Source organism: Lycorma delicatula, chromosome 6 (assembly GCF_047948215.1).
Source record: "Lycorma delicatula isolate Av1 chromosome 6, ASM4794821v1, whole genome shotgun sequence".
NCBI lineage: Eukaryota > Metazoa > Arthropoda > Insecta > Hemiptera > Fulgoridae > Lycorma > Lycorma delicatula.
The window spans coordinates 102921483-102949148 of record NC_134460.1 but is presented as its reverse complement, the minus strand read 5'-3'; the positions used below and the strand labels follow the sequence as shown (position 1 = coordinate 102949148).

Genomic DNA, 27666 nt, shown 5'->3' with positions numbered 1-27666 from the left:
ATGTTGAGATTGTGATTAAATTATAAACTGAAGATGATTAACATATGTAAGTCTTGAGATATTGTTACGTTATACAAATAATTTTTATCCGAGGATTGTTATGTAAATTTTTTATTATTTCTTGTATAAAAACAAAATTTATATGGTGATTTTTTTTGTTGTTGTTCTGATTGGTAAACCATTCAAAACAACAAAAAAGGGGGGTTCTGTAACCAACAAAATTTAGAATGGTTACAGAAACCATTCTAAATTTTGTTGGTTACGATAATGTAAGAATGTAGATTGCTGCTTTCAAGATATTTTGGTACGTGATTATGTTTTATGGTAATTTTCATAAAAATGAGTATTCTTTCATTATCTTCATAGCATTACTGAAGTGAAGGCTAAGATTTGTGAAAAGACTGAGGCAATTTCCATTGCGATTTTCAGCAAGTTACAATGAATCTGCATTCACAAATGCAAAGATGCGTACTTGTGAATGATTGTCATCTATGAGATGTTGTCTTTAGATGCATAGTGAATGGTATAGTTTCAGCTTTCTGATTTTCATGTAAGTATGAGAATATACATAAGATTAAAAAATCTACAACTAATTGGGAATATTTTATGTAATAAATGCAAAGGTATAAATTGATCACATTTACATACAAAGTATTCATCAAGGCATATTCAAACACCTGTATATATTACTTTATAATACTGTATAAAGTGAATAACAGAGGAAATGATAATAAATACACATCTTTTATATTTGTGATAAAGAAAAGGATATTAAAAGTTGTATACATGTAAAAAAAACAAATAATAATAATTTAATGAAATCAAATTTGTATCAAATTTCAAGGTGAAGATTATTCCATTCTAAAATAAATACTGAGGGTAATTCAGTATTTTACAACAAATTGGACTTAAAAAAAAAAAAAACTATGATATACATAGCATGTAAATCCGCACAGATAGATTCATTTTCATTAATAACTTATATTACTACTGTACGAATAAGTCAAAAAAGAAGGAAACTCACTGCATTATAACACAAAATTAAATCATCTATAAAAGAATATTATTTAAGAAATTCAAAACAAAGACTAATTATATGCAGTCCTATACTTGTATATGCCATAATAAAACTGAAAGAGTCACTGCAGTTCATAAAAGCACAAATAAGAAATGTACGTTGTAACAAAACATAGCTACTATCATTAGTAAAATTATTAGGAAAATAAATTTAACTGAAAAAAAATAAATAATAACTACAGCAGAATATACATTAAAAAAAATCTAAAATTTAAGTTTAATATATGTAGTTCACGGTGGTATTTTTGTAATTATTATGTCATATAAAGGTACCACGGATTTTAATTTATCAGGAAAAAATATCAGATTTAGTTTAAGTATATCATCAATCATGCTAGTAGAAAAATGTAACCTAATACATAAAAAGCTAAAAATTAAATTAAATTCTAAAATACTAATTTTACCCTAAATGGTAAAATATTTCCCTTGTTATCATAGATTATTATTATTATTATTATTATTATTACAACAAGAGGAGTACAGCAGTATTGTACTTGCACAAACTGCTTAAATTGTATTATTGTATTAATGAAAACTGGGTAATATCTAAAGAATCCCATAAGATATTAGGCTAATGTAATACTAGAACAAAATATATAGGTCCCTACCTGGTCAGATACTATTTAAAGTAATTTTAAAAATTACAGGATGTAAAAATTGATTCTTATAGCAAATAATGAATGAATGAAAGTTTTCTTTCTTTCTGCACAAAGTTAAAAGTTATAATTTCTCAACTATACAAATGTTAGCATTTATTTTATATTTTCATTTTATCGTAGAGAAAATAAACCCATTGATTTCAATTTGATTTACATTATTTGAAACCACACAGATGAAGCGCTGTCATTACTATTAATTAAATACCAACACTAATTAATTACCCATATAAAAGGAAACTGTTTTTTTTTTTAAATGCAGGGCCACAGGATTTGTTTATAAGATGTAACTTTACCACTAGGCATTTAATCCTTACTTTAGGTTGCACTACATTATTTTTTTTTATTCTACTTTAACATAATTTTTTTTATTAAAAATCTATAACTTTATAACAATCATAATTTATTTTTTTATTATATAACAATGAGTAATCTGACATTTTTTATACTCTGAAATTTTCAGTCAATCTGTTAATTAATCCTACTTAAAAAGGTTTGAATAACTGAAAAATTTACTGTAAATAAGAATCATAAAACAACTATCACACTATAATTTATATCTTTTTGTTTTTTACATACAGTAGGAACCTGACAATTCAGACTTGACAGGGTACTTTCTTTCGATCAACATGTTTACATCAACTAAATGTCTCAGTATTTATTTACAAATTCATTATTTAACATTTTTATTAAAATTATTTAAAGATTACAAAAACTTAAAACTTTAATAATAGGAGTTTAAATAATAAATGAAGGTATGAAAATGGTGAAACTATTGTAAGGATAAGTCCAGATGAATTATCTAATTACATATGTAATATTTGTTCTCACTAGGATTAATCGTATCCTTAATGTAGTTGGCCCTAATAGAGTAACATTTAAATAGAGAAGTCATTTTCAAAAAGAAGATACAGATTTTCAAAAGAATGAAAGAAGTAATTTAAATAATTATGGAGACTGTATAATTTATTACATCTGTATAAATGGAGACGTCTCTATTTGGCTCCATAATTACATGTAGCCAAAATACAGATAATTAAACTGGACAAAAAAAAATAATTAGCAAAATTTTTACTGATCACTATTTTTCCCTAAAAATTAAGATAAGAAATCTTATATGATCAATAATTTGAATTGATCAAAAGATCAAACTGAATTGAAGCCTAGTTTAACAGATTTTTCTGTATGTATTTCTTTCAATTTTATTCAAGCGAATAAAAAATAAATTTAATAAATAGAAACCCACGACGAACCAATATCTTATATTAAAATGCGACGATTATTCATGCAACAATGGAATATATATAATATTTAAATGGTAAATAAAAAGTTAAATTTATTTTAAAATAATTTAATATGATTAAATGATGAAAAAAAAATTACACTTCATTACTAAGCTGATAATTTATGGAAATAAAATTACATATATTACATTAAAAATAAGTGGAAAGTCAATGATTACTTTTACACTTTAATATACTTCATTTTTAACAGCTAAGCTAAATAGAACTGAAGGCATATACCATTAAAATTACAAGTTTACGTATATATGTACATTATCAATATTAACATTTAAATAAATAATTTTTACGTAATTTGCGAATTAAAAATTATGATTACATTGTATTTAATATCATCTTTTTATATAACAATTGCTAGTAACTGTTACCTGCTCTATATTCATGTATAAATATTACTATTATTAAATATACTTATATATAATAAATATATATATCTAAATCACATACAAACAGAATTAATAAGAACCTCATATTGTGTTTATTCCAGTTAAATCATATTACCTAAGTCTGGATATTATTATCTTATCACAGCTTGTCTCGATGTCCAAATATCATCCATTAAATTTAAATTTAACTCATGTTCTGGCAATGCTTTAATTCTTTTTAAATCTTCTATGTAGAATATCAGTTCAGATGTTACCAATCTGGGGAAATGAATAAAAACTAATTATAATTGTTCTGCAAGTTTAATTTAAAAGTCATCAATTTCTTTTTTCTAGTTAATATTGAATATGCAAGCACCCATGTGATATGTGCTATACAACTGTTACTTCTTCACAAATCCAACAATAACAAACAGTTAAAAAAAAATTATGTTGTCTACCAAATTTTAATTACCATAAAACTTAAATATATCTTCCAAAAGATAAGTGAATGGGGAAAAACATCTTTCACAAGAAAAGCAAAATCCCTGGCCAGTCTAAAAAAAAAAAAAAAAAAACACCAAGAAAATGTCAACATAACAGAAAAGATGGGGATAGACTGTTCTTTGGCTTTGGATATTTTTGATATTGAACTGATTAATAATACTGACATGAATGAAACATTTATGATTTGAAGAACAAAAATTATGGTGGTGGGTACACAGAATACATGTAGGAATTGTTCCATCAAAGATTTCTAGACATCACTGTTCCACATTGCAACAAGTTAAAACAAACTGATTCTGTCAAACATAACTGCCCAACTCTGGAAGACCATCTGACAGAGGAAACATTTGATGATATGTTTGATCATTGAATCATGTTGATGATTCAATCATTGATGATGTTTGAAGTGAAGCAATGAAAAATGCCAACTCATAAAATACCTTGGCAAGGTAAAAAGAATGGACAGAGAGAGTGTGGGTAAAAGAAGTACATTCTATTTTAAGATCCTTTGAATGTTTTTATTTCAATTTTAATTTTTCTGACCACTCATGGACAAAGTTAGAATAGCCCACGTTTAAATCAGATAGGCGAAAGAAAAAGTATAAAATTAATACTCATAATACTATTTTAATGATAATATGCCACTTCTAACAAAAGCTGAAAAGCAAAAATTTCAAACTTTCCATTTTTTACAGTAAAAAAAATTTTTAATCGGTAGAGTAAAAACTACTTTTATAGAATAGTATGAAACACATACCCATGTTGTGGTCCACCATTGTTTACGATATTCATGCGTAATAAGTGTTCTCTCAAGATATCTTTGAATGTTGTATTAATACTCCGGTAGAGATCCTCAATCTGCTCTTCAGGTAGAACTCCAGCCACTGCTTCATATAACTTTCTCAGCTTACTAAACACAAAAAAATTCATTCACCCCTTAAACAAAAGTGATTACAGTATAAAGCAAGGGATTAATTAAACAAAAAAAAAAAAAAAAAAATTGTAAGAAGAAGCTAATAAAAAGCTTGTATTTAATGTATTGGAATTTCAATGAAACATATTACTCATAGTTTACAAAATATGAAAAGCTATACTTTATAAACAAAAAAAAACAGCTTTTAATAAAAACCAAACAGTGAGTTTAATTTAGCCACTGTTTATAGAAGAATTAATTTCTGGTTAAGCAAAATAAACAAGCAAGAGATAAAATACTTTTGAAATATTATACAAAATTAAATTAGTAGCACAGTGCAATTCCTCACAGTTTGTACCTGCAAATATTCTGGAATGCCCTTGATGGAACTGGAGGTTTTGCTTCCCATTGTCGTAATTCATTGCTAATTAGCGGTTCAAGAATAGCACATAATTTATTCTGAACATCTCTAACATGTGATCTCATTTGTTGTGTTACTTGATCCAAAGCTGTCATACGTGAACTTTCAGGAAGTAAACCTGAAAAAATAATTTTTCCATAAATTTTTACATACATTTTGTGCATAAAATTTTTCTTTTTATATTTTTAGAAATATATTACTATTAGGGAATAAAAGTTACCAATAATCTGACAGAGTTTTCAATTCTTATAACTGGTATTTGCCATAAATTAAAATTTAATTTATCTAACGTCTATTAAAGCAAAAGATTATTTATCATTATGATCTTATTCTTATCTCTTTCATTTTATTTAACGGTATTAATAATAATTCTTAGGTTGATTTACTAAATCACTAAAACTTTATAAAAAAAATTTCTTCACAAATTCAACTATGTGCTTAAAAAAAGTCTTATGTTTTATTTAAACTACACCTCACTTACACTCACATACCATCTTCATTCTTCCTCTGATGTAATACCTGATAGTGATTCCTGGAGGCTAAACAGGAAAAAACTATGGGTCCTTCAAGTGGTAGATTGTCCTTTCTCATCAGTTACTCCAATTCCTTATCTTTGATTCCTTTTTCTTAATTTTCGATTCTGTGGATGTATTCTCAACCTGTTAGGTATAAACTGAAGGTTCTAGTACCTGTAGAGCCTGAGTATCCTTAGTCTGATCTGGTAAGGGATTCCCTGAAGAATAATTCCCATTATTCTTTTTCAAATAGAGTTAGTTAATTTAAAAATGTTTTAATAATTAGGTTTCACCAATCCAGTGTTTGAATAATACATTTAAACACTAGCTCAGTGATTCCCAAACTGTGCGCCATGGTACCCTCAGGAGCTGTGACCTCTTCACAGGGATGCCATGAAATATTGTAAAAACTTCATAATTAATTGAACCAAGACATTTATAATTATTAATTTAATGTGAATAAAGTAAAAAAATAATGAAGAAACACAAGTTTTATTTTACTCTTACTTACGAGTAGTCAGATTACTTTTACTTAGGGTAGGGCGCCATGGAAAAATTTTTATTGAAAAAGGATGCTGCAATCCGAAAGAGTGTGGGAACCACTGCTCTAATAGCTTGATCCTTCCTTTAATTATTTTAGGAAAAAGATCTTAAGACTTATTTAATAGAATAACTTATGGTATAAAATTTATAATTAAATATAACATACCTGTATATGATGGCATTACATACTAAAAAAAACCTTATGAAATCAATTTTGTTGAAATGAAAATGTCTGAAATAGAATGATTACATTAAATTAAAATATTACTTAAAAAATGTTTAATTTTACTGACCTTCAAAGTGAATGCGAACATGAGGTATTAACCAAAGAATAAGTTGTAAAGCTCTAAGAACTAGAGCCAAATTAATGCTAGTAATCTTTTTAAGACCGGTTTTATCAGAAACAGCTTCTGCGCCGAGTACAAGTTTAGCAGTTCGTGAATTAAAAACTTGTAATAATTCAGCAAGATGGCGCAATAATGAATGTGCTGTTAATGTTATGTCCTCTGCCCGAACACAATATTCAGCCACTATATCAACCAATATTAGAACAGTTCTAAAAAAATAAAAAGCTACATTTAGAAAATTTACTACAGAACAGTAAATCTCAAAACACATTCCTGAATTTTAAAATATAGTATATATTAAAGCAAAACATATTTTGCTTAACTTTAATGGTGCAATTATCTATTAAAACATTTTATTATAATAATGAAATCAAAAGTTGTGAAAGCATGTCAACATATAACATAGTTATCATTATAACCAGTGGCAGCTAGTGAACTTGGGGTGGGTATCCCTTAAACTTATAACAAAAACAAAATCTTTAACATTATAAAGTATGCAACTGTTGAAATGCTAATATCAAAATAATATTTAATAGCTGTATTGCATAGAATTTTAAATTAGAGAAAATGAAAACAACATTCTCTATTATTAATTAACCCACTGACATTACTTAGTATGTTTGGGTTGTATTCTTGCTTAAATAATGCAGGGTAAACAACTTAAGATCAACCTTTGGCAGAAGGGCTGCCTGAACAGCCAGTCAACAATAATATTATGCATAAATTAAAGAAATGAAACAGAAAACTTAATAGCTACATTATTAGTAAAAATTTACATATTTATTTTTAAAAAGAATTTGGAAGTGGTCCATTTCAATGATACATTTTTCTGTTTGAGTAACCATGTTGATAGACTCCTGATGCAAAACAATTCAGTCAATGTAATGTTTAACTTGGATAACAAATTGGATATTAGCCCTTCAAAGTATGGAAATTTGTTTCATAAACTTTATCCTTCCATTAGTCCCATAAACAGATAAATTTAGAGAACATGGAGACCATAGATTTTTGTTGACTACTCAGTTTTCTAAATAAAAACACTAGTGAAGTGCAAGATATGTGACATTTTGAAAGAAATTTTGTTGAAATATTCACCAAATGAGGACAAAATTCTTTGAAAATTTTGAGGTAGACTTCTGTATTGATAGTCCAGCCAAAAATAAGATATTCTGCACAATAAAATTGCATGACACTACACACTACATCCTAATTTTCTCTCATCAAGTGGAGGAGTTATCTCCAGACTAATAATAACAGATCTGAAAAATTAAGTTATAATTAAAGCTTCATTAACTCTCAACCAACTAGGTTTAAATGTTTTACAGTTGTTTACAAGGTCCAGTCTGTCATATCACAATTTTCAAACCCTTCTTTTTAGAACAATATATATATATACTTTATATTTCAATTTATTAGTACTTTTTTGTCTTAAGAAAACATTGTATTTATTTTTTATCACCTTTTTCCAAAGGAAGTAACTAAAAATTCAGATTGGAAATTTTTTAAAATTACAGGTTATTAACCTGTAATTCAATCATCATTACATTATAAAATCTTTTATTAAAGGTATTTTTTTAATGAATATTGTTAGCTTACAATCTGAATTATTATTAATATTACTTATATTAAAAAAACAAAATAAAAATAACAAATTTTTCAAAAATAAAAGTTTATTATAACAATAGTAAAATTTAAAAACTTTAATATAACACAAGGTTATATTCTTAAATGAAATTATCTTTACACATTATCAAAAAACACAAAATAAAAATAAAAATATTTCTTTAATCAAGAACTAAAAAAAATACTAAGTTAGGCCTGTCTTTTCGCAGCTCTCTGGTGTATTGTGCATTGTAGAAAGAAAAATTACACTTTTACCTTTTTTTGGAATGTAAGATACAATTGTTTTTTTATACCATATGTCTTTGAGGTTTGAACTCAGGTGGAATTTCTTGCTTGTTTTGACGCACTGTCCCGACAAATTTTAATCCTCTATCATAGACTTCTTTGCTAGATGGATGACTGACTGGGTCAATTTGGAATACTATCTGTCAGCTTCATCAAGTGTATCACCATCACTGTCTACCAACACAAATGTAACCGTTGATAAAATGGTGTGGAAATAAAACTAGATCTTGAATTTTTATTCCATATTTGCATGGCTTCTTTGGCGTATAAACTCTAAATCTACACCAACCTCTAAAACCAACAAGCATTTCATCTACTGTAGCATAAGCACTAATAGAGTATGAATCCTGACAATTGTTCAAATATTTCAGAAACTGCAGCCACTGGATTTTCTTGCATGCATTAAGGACGGTCAGTTTGGTCATCAAAGGAAAGATGCGATAACAAATTTTCAAATCTGTTTCTACTCATAACGCAATGAAAAATATCGCATCCTGTTCCATCAGTAGCCCACATTGCTCATGTGTCTTCATGATTAGATTTAAAAATTGCCAAGTAAAAAAAGCAAACCAATAAAGGTCTTCATTTTAATAGGTTCAACATTGCATATATCTGTAGTGTTTGGAATTTTTTGCAAATTTCAAACTATTTGAAGTTTTACATTAGTAAAGTGTATGATTCTGCGCAACAGATCATTGTCAGTAATTAGACCCCAAATTTCAACTAGTTCTGGTTTCGAACCTAAGGCACGCACATGTTGTTTTAGTCTTGGAAGCTGGACCATGATATTGTACAGTTGAGTTCTGGTATTTCTCGTGTGGAAAGGTTTGGCTGATCAGTTAAGCCCATTTTCCCCCATAATAAAAATGACCGATATTGTCCCGAGGATTAGAAGTTATTTTTCATCATCTGAACTATCTTCACGTTCAGATGAAGTGTTGCAATAACTTTAAATAACATAGTCTTTATCAATGTCTGGATCATCTACATCACTAAAGTCTTCATAAAATAAATCGTCAGTTAAAACTATTTATTACTTCAGCACATCAGTTGAAGCATTACTAACACTAGGATCACAATTCATCATGTACAATTAAAATAGTTCCAAAATACACAACAAAAAATATAATTTTTTTAAAAATGTTTTTTTTTTTAATGAAATAATAAACCTTTTTAACAATATGAAAACATTAAACAAATTATAACAAAAAAAAAACCACTCATAAATTAAAAGTAATGAAAAAAGAATTAAGTAATTAGAAAATAGAATGTATAAAAAGAGTTACACTCACTACGAGGTGTGGTATATAGAACCGACAAACATTAGAATATAAAAGCGTACAACACAATGACTACAGAATGCCAACACTACACTAAAAAGCACTGAAGGTAACAACTAACAAAGGCGACTGAAAGAAGAGAACATATGCGAAAAGTATTTTAGTGGTGGCGTTGAAACAGTTTATGCATGAGGGTCACCATTTCAAAATATTCTAGTGGTATGACATACCCTCACTTTGTGAGTTAAGGATTAATCATGAAATATGGGAGGTTTAATTCATCATTGGTGATTTTATTGAGAAGCCAGTTACAGTAATTTATATGTTTCAGTTTGCCTGTATCCTTAAGCTATTGCATAAATGTTACACAATATGGCTTTAAATTTTAAAAATACAGAATACTACATTAGACCTTTTCTTAAAGGATCCTGAAAAAACATAAACTTACACTATAATAGTCCTTTCCTGCACTGAATAAAAGCGTTTAAAAAAACAGAAGATGAGATAAAATGTACTGTACTGAAGGAAAAAGAGTACCGATTACAAAGTCAGTGGTTTCTTATAATAGAAACTGCTGATGTAGAATTATTGCTAATAATAGTGCTACAGTCATAATGCCGGCAGCAATTCATGCTACAGTCACAATGCAGGCAGCAATTCAATCATGAATGACAATTTGGGGATTCATTCTTTATGAGAAAATTGTGGCTGAGAAAAAAGAATCATGTACTGTTGTGGGACTGATACTAACTTATTTATAGTTGTATGTGGTCCTTCATTTGTATATAGCACCCTGTATGTAACATCAATTTGATATTATTCATTTTAACTTCTGCAAAAATTCTTACTAGATTGTTTTCATGTATATATGTTATTTTTATTCTAATAGAAATTGTGGAGTAAAAATTTTGAAAGTAAATATTGTTTGTAAACATCTTCATTTGTAGAATCCCTTCCTTTTTGCAAAATGACCACCATAATTATAAGAACAAAAGTCTGTGTTTACATCTTGTTCACAGCATTTAAAAAAGTTCAAGTTGATCAGAGACTGCTGATGATACAATATGTTTGTTGGCTATCCATTTTTAAATGACGAATATCGAAATCAGCTAAAATTTACTGATAAATCTGTCAGGTGCATGGTCAAAATGGCAAGTGATGGGGGTGATGAAAAAAATTGATCAGAACATCTCAATGAAAAACTTGAAAATGTACACTTTACCATGATGGCTGTTTCTGTGATTTGGTACGTATAATAAATTTATAATTTTGTAAGAACAGGTGATTCACAATCTTATTCCATCATGATATTTCAACAATCACACTCACTAGATCACTTGATTTACTAGATCACTTGAATTATTGGAAGTTGTGATCATGTTGAATGTTGAAGTTACTTTGAAAAGTACAAGCTCAAGTGAGCTGGCAGTCCTTTGTAGTCTTCATGACATACAGGGAGGGAAGTGTTAGAGTTCCTAAATTACTCACTCCATCCTGGTGACAAGACACGGATGTTTCAACAGACTCTAGGTCAGTCTGTTAAGTGGCACATTACATTGTTGAAAGGGCTAAAATTCAATCTGAAGAATCATTTGCACTGTTTTTCACTAGGAGTTTTGTTTGTTGAATTCCAACAACAATAAGGCTGGCTCCTACTGAGAAATCTTAAAGAAATTGCACTGTATAATACAAGAATACATTGCAACGTATGGTTGTAGTGTTACGTTGCTTTACAACAATGCACTGATGCACACTGCTTCTCGAATTTGTTAACTCATCATTTGGTTTGGAAATGAATCATTCCTTGTATAACCCACACTTAGAGTCACGTTATTTTCATTTGTTTTTGCAACTAAAAGCTTCCTTTCTACCCAGTGTTTCGACAACAATAATATTAATACAGCTGAGCAGAGCAGAATTTTCAGACATGGCTTTTTTTATATGATGAGGGAATACAAAAATTTATGTTAGATAAATGCCTCTATAAATGTGGGAGTTAAGCAGAAAAGTGTTTTAAGATAAAACAAATGATTATTATTTTTTTTTTAACAACTCAATGTTACTTATTATTTACATATTCCTTATAAGTAAATCATTTAGATATCATGTACAGTTGGTTATCAGTAATGAACTTGTTAAAGCAGTGAAGGTGCTTACACTATTTTGTTAATGTTATTAATTGAATTGGACTAATGCCCTATTTTTAGTCAGTCTTGTTCCATCCTTCAAAGACTCAACATGTGTTTATTATGAATGTATTGAATGTATAATTAATATAATAATGTTATATAAATGAATTACATGTTCAAAGATTATAATAAAAATAATTCACATTATAAATGAAATAAAGACTTTTATTTATCTGAATGAGACAGCGAATAATAAAATATTTAGAATAATTAAACTTAACCGAGGTAATGAATCAAGGCGGCATATTATTTGACAAGCACTCTGGTAAATAAAATAATATTTCTTTGAATAAAACAATTTTTAATAAATACTTTAAGAATGAAAGACTGAAGTTAATTCAGGAAGAGTTAAATGCTAGGAAAATAACACAATTTTATATATCAATCTTAAAACATGATCTATTATTATTAACCTTAAAACAGTACTGATAAATTTCTTGGGAAATTTGTCAATACATTTGTCACAACAGCAAAATTTGATTATTTTAATTTTTTAATGTGTATTTCTTGTAAATAAAATAAAATTTAAAAAAAAACATGTTTAACATACCCTACGACTGCAAATTTTTCTGAGCCAACATACAAAACATTAGCTGGTTTACAATTTCCTTGCTTTTTCATCTCCTCCACTTCATCTTTTGACACAGAAAATCTTCCTGAAAAAGTATTGTACATGATGTAATATGTCTGTTATATAGCACAATAAATTTGTGAATTATTGGATTACTCAAGACAATTAAAATTAATGTTTTTTTTTTAACAAGAGTATACAAGTAAATTGAAAAAATAAAAATTATAAGATTAAAAATGGTGGAAAGCAGAAGGCTGTGATAAGAAACTGAAGCCTATTACTAATTTTAAACACCAAATTAGTATTAAAACAACAGCTGGAAGATATATAAAAAGTGGTGAAAGAAAGGAATAACAAAAAGTAAGGGAAGCATTTTACAAATGATGATTTTCAAAAACAATGGTCTGGAAATAAGAAAGCATTACATTGGAAACTCTACATGAAGTATGTCTATCTGTATCAGAGTCATGGACACAGAAAAGCAGAAATGAAAAAAGCTTTTAAAAATAAGTGACAAGGAACTTAATAGTAAGTAGTAATGAGAAGAAGGAGCAGATTGATTCTTCATGTAATGCATTCAACCATCAAGCTGATCCATTGATTTTTTTTAAGGGAATGATGAAAATAAAATAGAGTAAAAAGAATAGCTTGGAAATTAAAGAATCTATAAGGCCCACCAACTTTGATCTAAAAGTATATATAAATTAAAGTTTTTTAAATTAATTTACAATAAAACAAAATAATAAAATCTAATTGAATGTAACTATAAGTCAAATTCCGTTATAAGGAAATCATCAGCACTGCTATGATCCTTTTGTTATACTGAAATTTTGTTATTGTGAATCTTATAAAATAACCATAAAAAATTTAATTTATGATCTATTTAAATGATACCGGTATGGTGTTAAGGAAAAGTGATTAACAGAACAAAACAATAATTAGTGAATTATTGTCCACTTTTAAAAAAATCTGTAATTTTTTATTGCAATGCCTTTTTAGTTGCAGCATTTAAAATGAAATTTTTAACGGAGTTAACATTTTGAAAAATAAGTTCCAGAACGATTGGGAACATAGTGAAGTATGATTGAATATTTGTTAAATATTTGTTTACATCACTCAGAGACAATTTTATTTTGTATGAACTTTTGTCGTCTTCATTTTCAGTATCATTGCTGTCTGAATCAGAAGCTACTGAAGCTGAATCAGACAAAGCAGAAGAAGTTTTTACGTTCTCAACAATTTCTTAGTTGCTCATTTCATTAGCAACCAGTATATCATCATCCACGTTAACATAGTCCTGAAATCTCATTGATTCTGGGATAAGAGCTGAAGAATTCACTGCTGAATCCCACAAGACCCTTCCATCATTTTCAGCACTGTTGTCTTCATCAGGTTCATCAAGGCTGCAAGGCTTTGTGTAGTCAAATAGTTTTGATTTTCTCCAACATTTTTTAATGGCTGATTCTTTTACCAGTGATCAAGAATCTGAAATCATTTTGCAAAAGTGTTTGATGTTTATTTTTTCGTTTGAATCTGAATCTATACTGAGTAGTATTTTCTTAAGTAATTTTGATCTGTACTGTACTTTTACAGTTCTTATTATACCCAGATCAAGTGGTTGTAAAACACCAGTGCAGTTTGCAGGAAAAATTCAACATGAATATTTTCTAATCTGCCTGTAGCATTATGAGCTGCAATTGTCTATGAAAAGGATTTTTTCTTTTTTTTTTTGTTTCTTCTTAATGTCCAGCTTTACTAGTCAATCATTAAAAATGGACTGGGTCATCCAAGCAAGTTTATTGGTGCAATAATTGCATGACAGTGACCGTTTTAAAGCAGCAGGGTTTCAAAGATTTACAGATTACTAATGGTTTTAATTTCTTGTTGCTGGTAGCATTGCAACAGAAAAATGCTGTGATATGTTGCTTAGACTTTTTCTCTCCTTTGACTATCAGTGTACGATGTGGAAGCAACTGAAAAAATATCTCTGCTTCATCCACATTGAAAATATTCTTGTAAAGATTTATGATTTCTTTTATTTTTCCACTTCTCCAATCATTTACAGTGAACAGGAACAGCCATTTCCGCGCCACAGACCACTTTGTAAGCAATCCTGTATCTACCTTGAAATCGATTCAGCCATCCCACACTGGCCTGAAATTCATCATAACCAAATAGTTTTGAAAAACCTAAAGCTTTTTTATGGATAATGTTTCCATTTATGACCAAACTTTGGGATCTAATCTCAACAAAGCATGTGTAAACAGCTTCGTCCAAATCATCATGTAAAGCTGCAAGCATTTTTAGGAGCTAAGGCTATGTTAGAATATGCATCCTTTATTTTTTTGTGGTCTTTTAATATGGTTGATAAAGTTGATGGAGTTATTCCAAAATCTTTTGCTACTTCAATTTTTTCTACCTGAATCAACATACTTTATCATTTCTAATTTTTCTTTGACAGTAAACTGACGTCTTTGTCAAATTTTTTCTTCATCTTAATTTAAACTGAATTCTAATTACAATTAAAGTAAATTTTTGATTAAAGCAGTTACACAGTTTTGAAAACTGCATCACAGATAACCAAAACAGATGCACAAAACAACAATACTGCACATTAAAACACAACAAACAAGAGATAAACAAATAACTCAAAGCTGCACGCCAAAATGATAAAAGAAATCTATCAACTAACCGAACTGTACATTAACTTCACAGTTCTAAACTTGTCGTTCAGCCGCAAGATAAAGCAATGGCATAGTTTGCTTTCGGTGAATCATTCATCTTATAACATACCATAATTCCACTGAGATAATTTTTTTTAAGAAAAAAATTATTTACCTCCAAAAATATTTTTGTTATACTGATTTTTTTTGTTTGATTCATTCGTTAAAATGAGATTTTTTTAACAAGGTTATAAATGGCTGGCCAAACAAAAATTCTAAAAAATGAGTTAATCTGGATATTTCATTATAACAAAATTACACCTGTATTACATTAAAATAATTATTTTCCACATTAAAATATATCAAAATATTAATTTACATCTCCTCTTTTTAATTATTTATCAAATTGTTGATATTTGTTATCTATTTTCACTTGGTGATATAACCAGACCAAGATATAATTAAATTAAATAGACTTAAAGAGTTTTTTCTTCAATTTTTCAAAATCTCTACATGAAATATTAATAGAGGTTTTTAGCCATGTTTCCATAAGGATTTTAAAGAATGTAATGTGAAATATAGTGACTTAAAGGGAACTTAATATTAAAAAGGTATTGCCTTAAGTTGTTTTTAATTCAACTCTTACATAATTTATCTACATACCCATTTAATATCTACAACACGGTACCCTCCTACCTTCTTTTTATTAATGGGTTGAGATGATTTATTTGTTTTACAGAGAAACACTTTTGCAGTTTTGCATAAAGCTCTGTTCATGGGCGTATCATGTAAATTATTCAACTAGTTTTTATTAAATAAAAAAGAAACAGATTTATATGCATTGTATAAACAGCTTGAATTTTATTAATTATTTCTAAGACAAACAAATAAAAATCAAACTAAGAGTTTTTGAACAAGATAAAACTGAAGAAAAATGACCAGGTAGATTTTAAAGACAGAAAAATGGTGTTGTTAAAATTAACACACTAAAAAAATTTGTCAGGCAAAAGCTACCAACTACCAAAAAATGGAAAAGGAATGTATTAAGTAAGTGCTATAAACTGCAAGAATGGAAACATAAAAATGATAACTTGCACAAGATGAAGAGATGTAATGTAAAATTATGGTTTATCTGGCAAGATGTACAATAAATCCACCCAATCAAATCCAACTGGAAGCAGCTTCCTCTATTTGGGTTGATATCCTTATCCTCTGCCCTCCTACTATAAATATCCTTTTTTCCTTTTCCTAACAGGTATCACTGAAACTGTGTCATCACTGGCTCCACCTGTGCCACATGATGACAGCTCTTACTGGTTGAAGGGGCTGTGCTTCTTTATTAAGGTGCAATGTGTGACAATTGTTTGGGAGCCAAATTCTGACATTCGTAGATTACGCAAAAGATACATTAATGGCTCAGATAAAACTTGCATCCCAATCCTTAAATCTAAGACCATAAAAAAAATTAAGAAGAAAATTGAAATTTTTTAAAGAAATTTATATTAATATAATTCAAAAATATTGTATAGCATATTTTGTAGCAATTAACCTGTTATTTAATAAACATGCTCATTTCTTCCATTTGTAGATTTATTATGTCTTTCTTACATTTATATACAGTATAACATTTATATATGTTATACTTTAGTTTTGATTGTGGATAATCTAAAATGAACTTCAGCTAAATTATTTTGAATTACAGATTTTACTGTACTTAGAACATGATAAAAATTTAATAACATTACTTAAAACAAAAATTACATAAAAAGAATGTACCTGATTCTGAGATATGATTGACTAGTTGCTGGAATTCAACAGGGACTTCAGTTTGTCTCCAAGCTTCACTCTCTAAAATTAATGACAATTTTGTCATACGTTCTAGGTGAAACCGATGCATGAATTTGTTTGCCTGCAAATAAAAAAAATTGCATATCATAGTGCTTATCTCCCAGTAACTACTGAAAAAGAAAAAAGACTGGATTGATCACGTATTCACTGAATTTTAGATCATAAAGGAATCCAATTTTTTTTTTCTAATCATCACATTATTGGTTTTTTGAGATTATCCCTTATGTATATTGACCAAATATTTCATAAAAACAGACCAAGGTATAGAAAACATATGGAGAAATTTTATAAGTAGATAAAAATATCAATGAATTACAAAAAAATATTACACCTATAAATTTAAAAACAAAATTAATTAAGTACAAGTGCTTTTTTTACTATTTTATTTAAATTAGCAAAGAAAGAATAGAAAGTTTTATCATTATGGTTATATTCTACATTTAAAAAGAATCAATATGGCTCAATACTGATTAAATTAATCTTTTTTTAATTTTATCTATTTTTTTTTAACTTATCCACATTCTTTGAGGAAGAAAAATTAAAATTATTAGAGGACTTTCATTACAATTTTTTTTAAATTTTCAATTACATTCAAAACATTTATTTAATTTTTAATTAAAATGTTCTAAAAGCAATTTTCAAATTATCATGTGAGATTAATTTTCATAATGATATTATTTACGAGCTCAATTAGTTTCATCATAAAATACTCAACATCAACATTTTTTTTTTTTTAATCAATCATTTGACTTATTTGACTACTCTCTATGTCCGTCTGTTCTATGGTAATATTTTAACCTTAATATAATTACTACAACCTACACCAACATCCTTAGTTGTCTCCTTGATATATACACAGTATGTCTGAAAAGTTCACCAACTAAATTTCTGTAATCGATGCAAGTACCACCATCTCTCAGACAACCAAGGAACTATGTAGTATGATATCTGATGAGTGTGTGTACAAAATTTCATTACATTTTGTCACTCCAGTCTTGAGTTATATTTGGCCATGTACGTTGTGTTCATGTGACTTTGTGTGAGCTTGCGACATGGAACAGAGAAGTGCGATAAAATTTTGTGTTTGATATCAAAACTCTTTCATTGAAACTTATTCTACGATACAGCAAGCATTTGGTGATGAATGCTGCATCTCGTAATGCAACATACACATGGTGTAAGCAATTTAAAGACAATAGAGTAGTTGGATGATGATAAACAAATTGGGAGGCCGTCAACAGCTGCTCCACCAGTGCTGCAATGAGTGTATAATTAGTGAAGGGTTCTATGTAAAGGGCTGATGTGAGTAAATTCGTTTATCTTTAATTCTGTATTTTTATTTAATTTAGTTTTGGAACTTTTCAGACATACTGTGAATTCTAAAGCAACATCATACTAATTGTTAATTAGGCACAGATTTCATAATTTAAAAATCTAAAAAGAATATATTTTTTAATCTTCAAGTCATTGATAATCACCACTAACCAATCTAGCAACAAACTATGACTAATTTAATTTTTTTTTTTTGTTTTCAGTCATTTGACTGGTTTGATGCAGCTCTCCAAGATTCCCTATCTAGTGCTAGTCGTTTCATTTCAGTATACCCTCTACATCCTACATCCCTAACAATTTGTTTTACATATTCCAAATGTGGCCTGCCTACACAATTTCTTCCTTCTACCTGTCCTTCCAATATTAAAGCGACTATTCCAGGATGCCTTAGTATGTGGCCTATAAGTCTGTCTCTTCTTTTAACTATATTTTTCCAAATGCTTCTCTCTTCATCAATTTGTCGCAATACCTCTTCATTTGTCACTTTATCCACCCATCTGATTTTTAACATTCTCCTATAGCACCACATTTCAAAAGCTTCTAATCTTTTCTTCTCAGATACTCCGATCGTCCAAGTTTCACTTCCATATAAAGCGACACTCCAAACATATACTTTCAAAAATCTTTTCCTGACATTTAAATTAATTTTTGATGTAAACAAATTATATTTCTTACTGAAGACTCGTTTCGGTTGTGCTATTCGGCATTTTATATCGCTCTTGCTTCGTCCATCTTTAGTAATTCTACTTCCCAAATAACAAAATTCTTCTACCTCCATAATCTTTTCTTCTCCTATTTTCACATTCAGTGGTCCATCTTTGTTATTTCTACTACATTTCATTACTTTTGTTTTGTTCTTGTTTATTTTCATGTGATAGTTCTTGCGTAGGACTTCATCTATGCCGTTCATTGTTTCTTCTAAATACTTTTTACTCTCGGCTAGAATTACTATATCATCAGCAAATCGTAGCATCTTTATCTTTTCAGCTTGTACTGTTACTCCGAATCTAAATTGTTCTTTAACATCATTAACTGCTAGTTCCATGTAAAGATTAAAAAGTAACGGAGATAGGGAACATCCTTGTCGGACTCCCTTTCTTATTACGGCTTCTTTCTTATGTTCTTCAATTATTACTGTTGCTGTTTGGTTCCTGTACATGTTAGCAATTGTTCTTCTATCTCTGTATTTGAACCCTAACTTTTTTAAAATGCTGAACATTTTATTCCAGTCTACGTTATCGAATGCCTTTTCTAGGTCTATAAACGCCAAGTATTTTGGTTTGTTTTTCTTTAATCTTCCTTCTACTATTAATCTGAGGCCTAAAATTGCTTCCCTTGTTCCTATATTTTTCCTGAAACCAAATTGGTCTTCTCGTAACACTTCTTTCACTCTCCTCTCAATTCTTCTGTATAGAATTCTAGTTAAGATTTTTGATGCATGACTAGTTAAACTAATTGTTCTGTATTCTTCACATTTATCTGCCCCTGCTTTCTTTGGTATCATGACTATAACACTTTTTTTGAAGTCTGATGGAAATTCCCCTTTTTCATAAATATTACACACCAGTTTGTATAATCTATCAATCGCTTCCTCACCTGCACTGCGGAGTAATTCTACAGGTATTCCGTCTATTACAGGAGCCTTTCTGCCATTTAGGTCTTTTAATGCTCTCTTAAATTCAGATCTCAGTATTGTTTCTCCCATTTCATCCTCCTCAACTTCCTCTTCTTCCTCTATAACACCATTTTCTAATTCATTTCCTCCGTATAACTCTTCAATATATTCCACCCATCTATCGACTTTACCTTTCGTATTATATATTGGTGTACCATCTTTGTTTAACACATTATTAGATTTTAATTTATGTACCCCAAAATTTTCCTTAACTTTCCTGTATGCACCATCTATTTTACCAATGTTCATTTCTCTTTCCACTTCTGAACACTTTTCTTTAATCCACTCTTCTTTCGCCAGTTTGCACTTCCTGTTTTAAGCATTTCTTAATTGCTGATAGTTCCTTTTACTTTCTTCATCACTAGTATTCTTATATTTTCTACATTCATCCATCAGCTGCAATATATCGTCTGAAACCCAAGGTTTTCTACCAGTTCTCTTTATTCCGCCTAAGTTTGCTTCTGTTGATTTAAGAATTTCCTTTTTAACATTCTCCCATTCTTCTTCTACATTTTCTACCTTATCTTTTTTACTCAGACCCTTTGCGATGTCCTCCTCAAAAATCTTCTTTACCTCCTCTTCCTCAAGCTTCTCTAAATTCCACCGATTCATCTGACACCTTTTCTTCAGGTTTTTAAACCCCAATCTACATTTCATTATCACCAAATTATGGTCGCTATCAATGTCTGCTCCAGGGTAAGTTTTGCAGTCAACGAGTTGATTTCTAAATCTTTGCTTAACCATGATATAATCTATCTGATACCTTGCAGTATCGCCTGGCTTTTTCCAAGTGTATATTCTTCTATTATGATTTTTAAATTGGATGTTGGCAATTACTAAATTATACTTCGTGCAAAACTCTATAAGTCTGTCCCCTCTTTCATTCCTTTTGCCCAGCCTGTATTCACCCACTATATTTCCTTCCTTGCCTTTTCCAATGCTTGCATTCCAATCTCCAGCTATTATTAAATTTTCATCTCCTTTTACGTGTTTAATTGCTTCATCAATCTCTTCGTATACACACTCTACCTCATCATCATCATCATGGGCGCTTGTAGGCATATAGACGTTAACAATCGTTGTTGGTTTAGGTTTTGATTTTATCCTTATTACAATAATTCTATCGCTATGTGTTTTGAAATACTCTACTCTCTTCCCTATCTTCTTGCTCATAATGAAACCTACTCCTGCCTGCCCACTAATTTAATAGGAAACAAAAGTGAAGTGGTACATGAGATGCCTTCAATGAACATAATACAATGCAGCATACAATCAGAATAAGAATCATGGATATGAAACTTATATTCTTCACTACACTTTAATTTTATTCATATGATAAACTGGTTGTGTAGTGAATATCATTACTCTTAAGAAAGTGGTTCTTAAACTGTGACATGCATACCACTGCTGGTACACAAACAAAACACAATATAAAAAAACTATAACAATAAAAAAAAAAATACAAAAATTATGTATTTTAATTATTATAATACAAAATTAGTAGTACAAGATATTTAATTATTATTCAGAGGATCAGCGGTTCTCAAAATTTTTTGATACGTTGTAATATAAAAGTATTTTTATCATGCATTTCCTTATCCCTTAATCTGAGGAAATTATTTATGTACAGCAACAGTAAGAATATCAGTTATTTGACTACCAAGAACGAACATGCAAAGTCGACGGGTTCTTACGTACCACAGTGGACATGTAGCATGTAATATGTAACTTATTATACATATAATCTGCCCCATGCGTGCACTGCATCCCACATGTACAAACAAGTTTCTAGAAAGGTATTACCATACTTTCCCCCCAGTACTTAAGTGACTCAATCGTGATTATCCTAAAGACAGGTGGATAAATTTCTTTCAAATTTTTACATAATCTATGATATGAAGGTACTGTGATTTGGAGATTGTTACTGTGTTGCATTTTCACTTGGTAAAACTGAAATACTAGTGTTGACATATGTCTCTCAGAAGGGACTTTTTCTTATATACATACTTTGCTTGAATTAATTTGGTTTAGTTTAATTATTTTAGTCAAAATAAAATATAAATCAACATGGATAACTAACTAGCTTAATAAAATGCCAGGACAAAACATCATCACTTTAAAATCCTGCATCATCAAGCTCTTCTTCAGAATCAAAATTTGTGGTAAGTCAAGATTTTTACATAACTTCTTAAAACTTTTTGAACAGCTGTAAGAAAATATGATCTTGAGTATATTAATATTGAATTAACAAATGTAAACTATAAATCATGGCCTTGATGTGAAATCTGTTAAACATACAGATTATGTTGCTTGAAAACTGTCTAAAATACACAAAGAAAATTACATCATCTTTTACAGGCAGTGCTCAAAAAGCAGTTGAGGCATCTTTCTTAGTGAGCTTAGGAATAGCAAAGTGTGAAAAAGTTTGTACAATCAGTGAAGAGCTATTTTACCTGCAAAAGACATGATGACTTGTATGTTAGGTGAATTGTCAGCTAAACAGCTAGATACGATACCACTGTGAAATGATACCATGCACTACAGAATTTAAATAAAGCAAGACATTAAACATTAAACAGAAGTTAATAGCTAAAGTCAAAAATACTGACTTTTTTCGCCATACAACTCAATGAGAGCAAAGATGTAACTTTACTGTGCTTAACTTATGGCCTACATGTGTATGTATTTAAAATAAAATTCATTTTACAAAGAACAGGAAAACTGCATCCAACACTGTTTATTAACTACTTTATATTATACAAGTCTTCAGCCATTACCATTTTATCCTTATTTAACACTTTTCATTTACCAGAATGTGAATAATTATGAAATAACTAATATACTCCTATAGTATAATAAAAAAAATTATATATCATTTTGATGATAATAGTGTAAACTCCATCCTGAATCTTCTACATGCATGTGTATTATATTTTTAAACATAAGAATATAATATTTATAACCACATTATAAATAAATATTTATCATCAATAGGTTACCTGTGATTTAAAGGCAGATCGAAGTAATGAAGGGGGAGCATCAGGACATATTCTTTCACATTCTATACTTAATAAGTCAACATGTTTGGACAATTCACTCAATTGTGTTAGAGTTGCTCGCTCTGCTAACCAATGTGCTGATACTTTACTATTTCCATAACTGTCATCTTCTTTTCCACTAGAGGAAAAAGTTAAATAAATACATACATGTATATAATGATAAAAACAAAATGATACTAATCTGTAATAAATTAACTTCATCAATATTAAGTCTTTCCAGTCAATTTATTACATCCATTGGGAGCTGTGCTACTTGTGTTATTACACAACTAGCTGTCACATGCTCCTTCACAACTTTAATTTTATTTTCTAATATATCTTAAGTCACTATTATAATAAATCATTACTCAATACACAAAAAAAAACAGATAATGTTTTATTATACATAAAGTTTATAAATGGAATATGATATGCGGTACATCGTGTTCAGTGAAGATTGTTTTGAATGACCTCTTGCAATTAAAATTAAAAATTTGTAGAGATAAGATATAATTCATTGTTGATACATTACATACCTTTATTTTTCTAAGAACTTAAGGTTCTCCTATATGAAATTGTCTAAACATTTTTTATATAAATATATGAATACCCAGTAGATAAAGAATCTTATCTTAATTTTTCCCACAAAGTTACCACTTAAATTATACTATATATCATGTCACTAGTTTTTTATCCATCAAAATAGAAATCTTAAATTAATTGATCGCTTATTGACAATTTAAAAAAAATGACTGTTGCCAAAAAATTCTAATAGTTTGTGAAACAAATGAAAATCACTAGGAGTCAGATCGGAGCGATATTTAAGAACATTCTAACCAAATTTCTGAAGCAGCACTTAAGTAGCCAATTGCAGGTAAACATTATCACAAAATAAAAAATGCAACCTGAAATAGACCAGATTTTTAATTGATAAAAGCTAGATGAAATAAAAGGTAAGCATGTGAATTTGTTATTATTTCATTTAGGATAAAATCAGCAAGGAGGCATGATCCTGATCCCAGAAAATCCCTGCCTCACTTTCCATGTTCGCCATTTGTTTGAATTTCTTTGGTTTTGAAGGAGTTTTCTGAATGATGCCACTATAATAAAAGGAGTTACCATCACTAGTCTATTACAGATCACAAATAATAAAATGATTAAGAAATTCATTACCTTCTTGCTTATACCAGTCAAGAAATGTTAACACAATTCCATCTTCTTATTTTTTTTTAAATAGAAATCTAGCAATGTATCTACAAAAAATATTTTTGTAGTTAAAATGTTCAAGAAAATTTGATGAAACAAACATTTCAAAATTAGGGAAATGAGTTAGTTATGAAGAATGAACTACCTCTCTTAATAATTTCACTTATTTATTCATTTCAATAAATTTTTGGCTTCAGTTCTTCAATCAAAAGAAACAATTGTCCATAATGATATTTAAAGTGAATATGCAATCTTTCTTCATTGAACAATAGGCACCATTTTCTCTTTACTCATTCATAAGCTTATTATGATAAAATAAGAATGACACAATTAGAATGATACAATACTTATAGTCAGAAATTTGGCTCAGACTTAGTTAATACATCAAGGAATAAACATCAGTTCTCTGAATAATCAAATCACTGGTAGGAGGTTACATGCATATACAAATACACAAAATTTTCTTTATTTTCTGGATGACCTCTTGTAATGTATACATTCTTGATATTTAAGGTGATTCCTTGTATCATTCTTCAGTAAATAAAAAGAGAGAAAAAACACAAGAAGAAAAATGCTCATTTATGTAAACATAAATGAGCATTGAATGTAAAATATTTTTTAAATAAAAGAAAAAACTAAAACACTCACTTTTCTTCAGGCCAAACCAATGATCGACTAGATAATAACTGAGCGCAACGTTCCTGTGCATACTGACATGTTGATACAAGAAGACAATTTAATTTATGAGTTACTCTTGAATAATCTTCTGATGACAGGAAACATTCCCCTGGTTCAGACCTATTATTTCAAATAAAGTTTTTATTTTCATTACATAAACTTATACAAGTGAACACTAAATCTGAAAAGTACTGGCTATGACAATAAACAGGATACAAGTGTAAACTATATTGTATAATCAATGTGTATATGTTAAATGCCATAACTATAATAGTTTTAGGTAACTCTGACAAGAGTCACAAGTCACTTCCAAAAATTATAGCTATCCTTAAAAATAAAAAATACCTTGTGCCACGCTTCCTAGGGAAAGTATAGAGTAAAGTGGCTTCCTGTTGCCATTTTCATTAATCCGATTATATAGTTGGGTTATCAGCATGTCAAGCTCACCAAAATTCAAGTAACATCAGCTCTACAAGTGACAACTTCACTCTGTTCACAACAGGAACTGGCTGTATGGTAAACATTTACAGAAAGCAACTCTAAATTGGTGCTTTTTGTGAATTTACTGCCTCAAAACCATAAGAAAATCTGTGTCAGATGTGAAAAAGCAAAATAAGAGTACACCCTTTTCTGTGTTGAAACAATACATTATTTATACTAATTTGATTCAGAAAAAGAAACAAATAATAGAAAAAATGTCTAGTATTGATAAAAGGGGAATTTATTTTCTTTATTCTTGATTAAAATTCAAGGGATATAATCTGACTTTGATTTGAATAGCATTACAATAGCACATTCATCAAAATTATGCGTTACTGATGTGCAAGTCAATCAGCTCTGAAAGTTCATAAATAGTCCAATGAGACAGCACATGCTTACAAATAATGTTATAACATTAAGAAATAGAGTGTAGAAGTATGCAATAAGGAAGTAAGATGTAGGATAAAAATTTTATAAAAACACCTTATTTATAATAACCATTTAAAAATTAGGAAAATTCTCTATTCTATGCAGGTCAATACAAATTTCACACAGTGTCATAGAGTTACTGAGAATGAAAATCTTTAGAGATAGCATTTTGATAATATAAGGATATATTCAATCTTTTTGGCAAATCAGGAAGGCTTCTTGCCAGATCTTTTCTTTCCTCCACTTTGGGGCTGGACCTGCTTTCATATGAATACAGTCGCAAGGGAGATTTATGAGGAATTTCTCACTTCAGCCATCTCTTTCTGGGTAATCTTAATAAACATTAAGGACACCATATGCTACAATCACTCTCTTTAGGACAGTCCTAATGATATTCTTTGGAGTATGAATGTCGAATTCTTTCTGGTGTACTTCCCTATGTCGCAGGAATCGATTGCACACAAACACCATGTGTTCTGCAGTGTCTTCCCTCCTGCAATAATCACACTGTGCAGAGGATTTCAATATCTGTGACTGGTAAGGAACTTGGTCAGCTTGTACCCAGCCCCCATAAGTTTCAGTAAGCTTCCATCTCTGGAGGCGTAGGATCAGTGTATGGGTCCATCTGCCTTTTGTCAGCTGATTCCATCTCTTCTGCTACCTGTGCACAAGTAATGCCTCCACATTCGCCTTACCTGCACCCCAGTATATCTTCTTCCTCTTCTGAAAGAGTAGATCCAGGGGTACAAGATTGACCACTACGCCAGCAGCACCACCTGAGATAGTCTTATACCATAGCATAGCTGAAGGGAGACAGCCTTGTGCACCCAACTAAGAACTGCACATTTTCAGCGCAATAGATAATACTAGTGTTCCATAAATTCTTGCCAGATCTTCTAGATGTGAATGGTTAAAATATAATTTTACTTACTTGTTAAAGGTAATGAAATTTATAAAAAAGAAACTTTAAATAAACAAAAAAAGTAAAATTCAAAACAATGGAAATCATGTATAGTGAAGTATATGCAATTTTCTCTTTATATAAATCTATAAAAAATTAAAAAAAAAAAAAAAAACTGTATATTAAATTCAATACATCAATAAACATTTGAAAATTATGTATAAAAAAAGTAATAATAAATAATCCAAAAAATATCAACTAACACAACTGAAAGATGTGGCTGGCCAGTTATCTCACTGTCTGTTGAAGCTACCATTGATTGTTGTTTGCCAGCACTAACATCAGCAGCTCTCTGCATAACATCTTTAGCATTCTGCACAAAATAAAATAATAAAAATTAAGTAAAAAAAAATCTTACAACTTCAAAATCTATTCCAAACAAACAAAATTTAAATAAGAAAACTTATAAGTTTTTTAATGATAAATTTATTACAGAAGTTGAAAAAATGGATAATAATATGGTATGGAACTTGAGTAGTATAAATTCAAGATTCTTTTACACAGTTTTTTGGGTTAGATTGTGAATTGTAAAGTATTTATAAAAATTTAGTCAAAATTCAGTATTTTCTTTTATTTTAATTCTTTAGATCTCCAGAAGTATTAAATTCAATTTAAAAATTTACATGATGTTTTACACCTCAAATTCTAGGCTTTTTCAAACGTAAAACATCCAGGCCAGTTCAATTTGGTCAGAAGTGTGTGTGTTTGTGTGTGTGTGTGTGTGCATGTGCATGCGTGCATGTTTACATTTAAAAATGCCTATAAT

At 29.2% G+C, this 27666-nt stretch overlaps 1 protein-coding gene across 4 annotated transcripts in view; it reads right to left on the bottom strand.

Annotated features, from left to right (window-relative positions):
• Positions 1-27666, bottom strand: part of scat (VPS54 subunit of GARP complex scat) — a 126091-nt gene that overhangs the window by 17692 nt on the left and 80733 nt on the right. For 2 of the 4 annotated variants that reach the window (XM_075368232.1, XM_075368234.1), the window contains exons 11-19: positions 27104-27213; positions 25001-25150; positions 23108-23285; positions 17030-17162; positions 12570-12675; positions 6589-6851; positions 5175-5355; positions 4661-4813; positions 3168-3678 (exon numbers count right to left, since the gene is read on the bottom strand). In XM_075368232.1, the coding sequence (XP_075224347.1) occupies positions 3552-3678; positions 4661-4813; positions 5175-5355; positions 6589-6851; positions 12570-12675; positions 17030-17162; positions 23108-23285; positions 25001-25150; positions 27104-27213 (1401 nt within the window). In that variant the 3' untranslated portion in view covers positions 3168-3551. Of the gene's footprint in view, positions 1-3167; positions 3679-4660; positions 4814-5174; positions 5356-6588; positions 6852-12569; positions 12676-17029; positions 17163-23107; positions 23286-25000; positions 25151-27103; positions 27214-27666 lie in introns of those variants that run through there. The other 2 variants (XM_075368233.1, XM_075368235.1) reach the window with 2 other exon arrangements.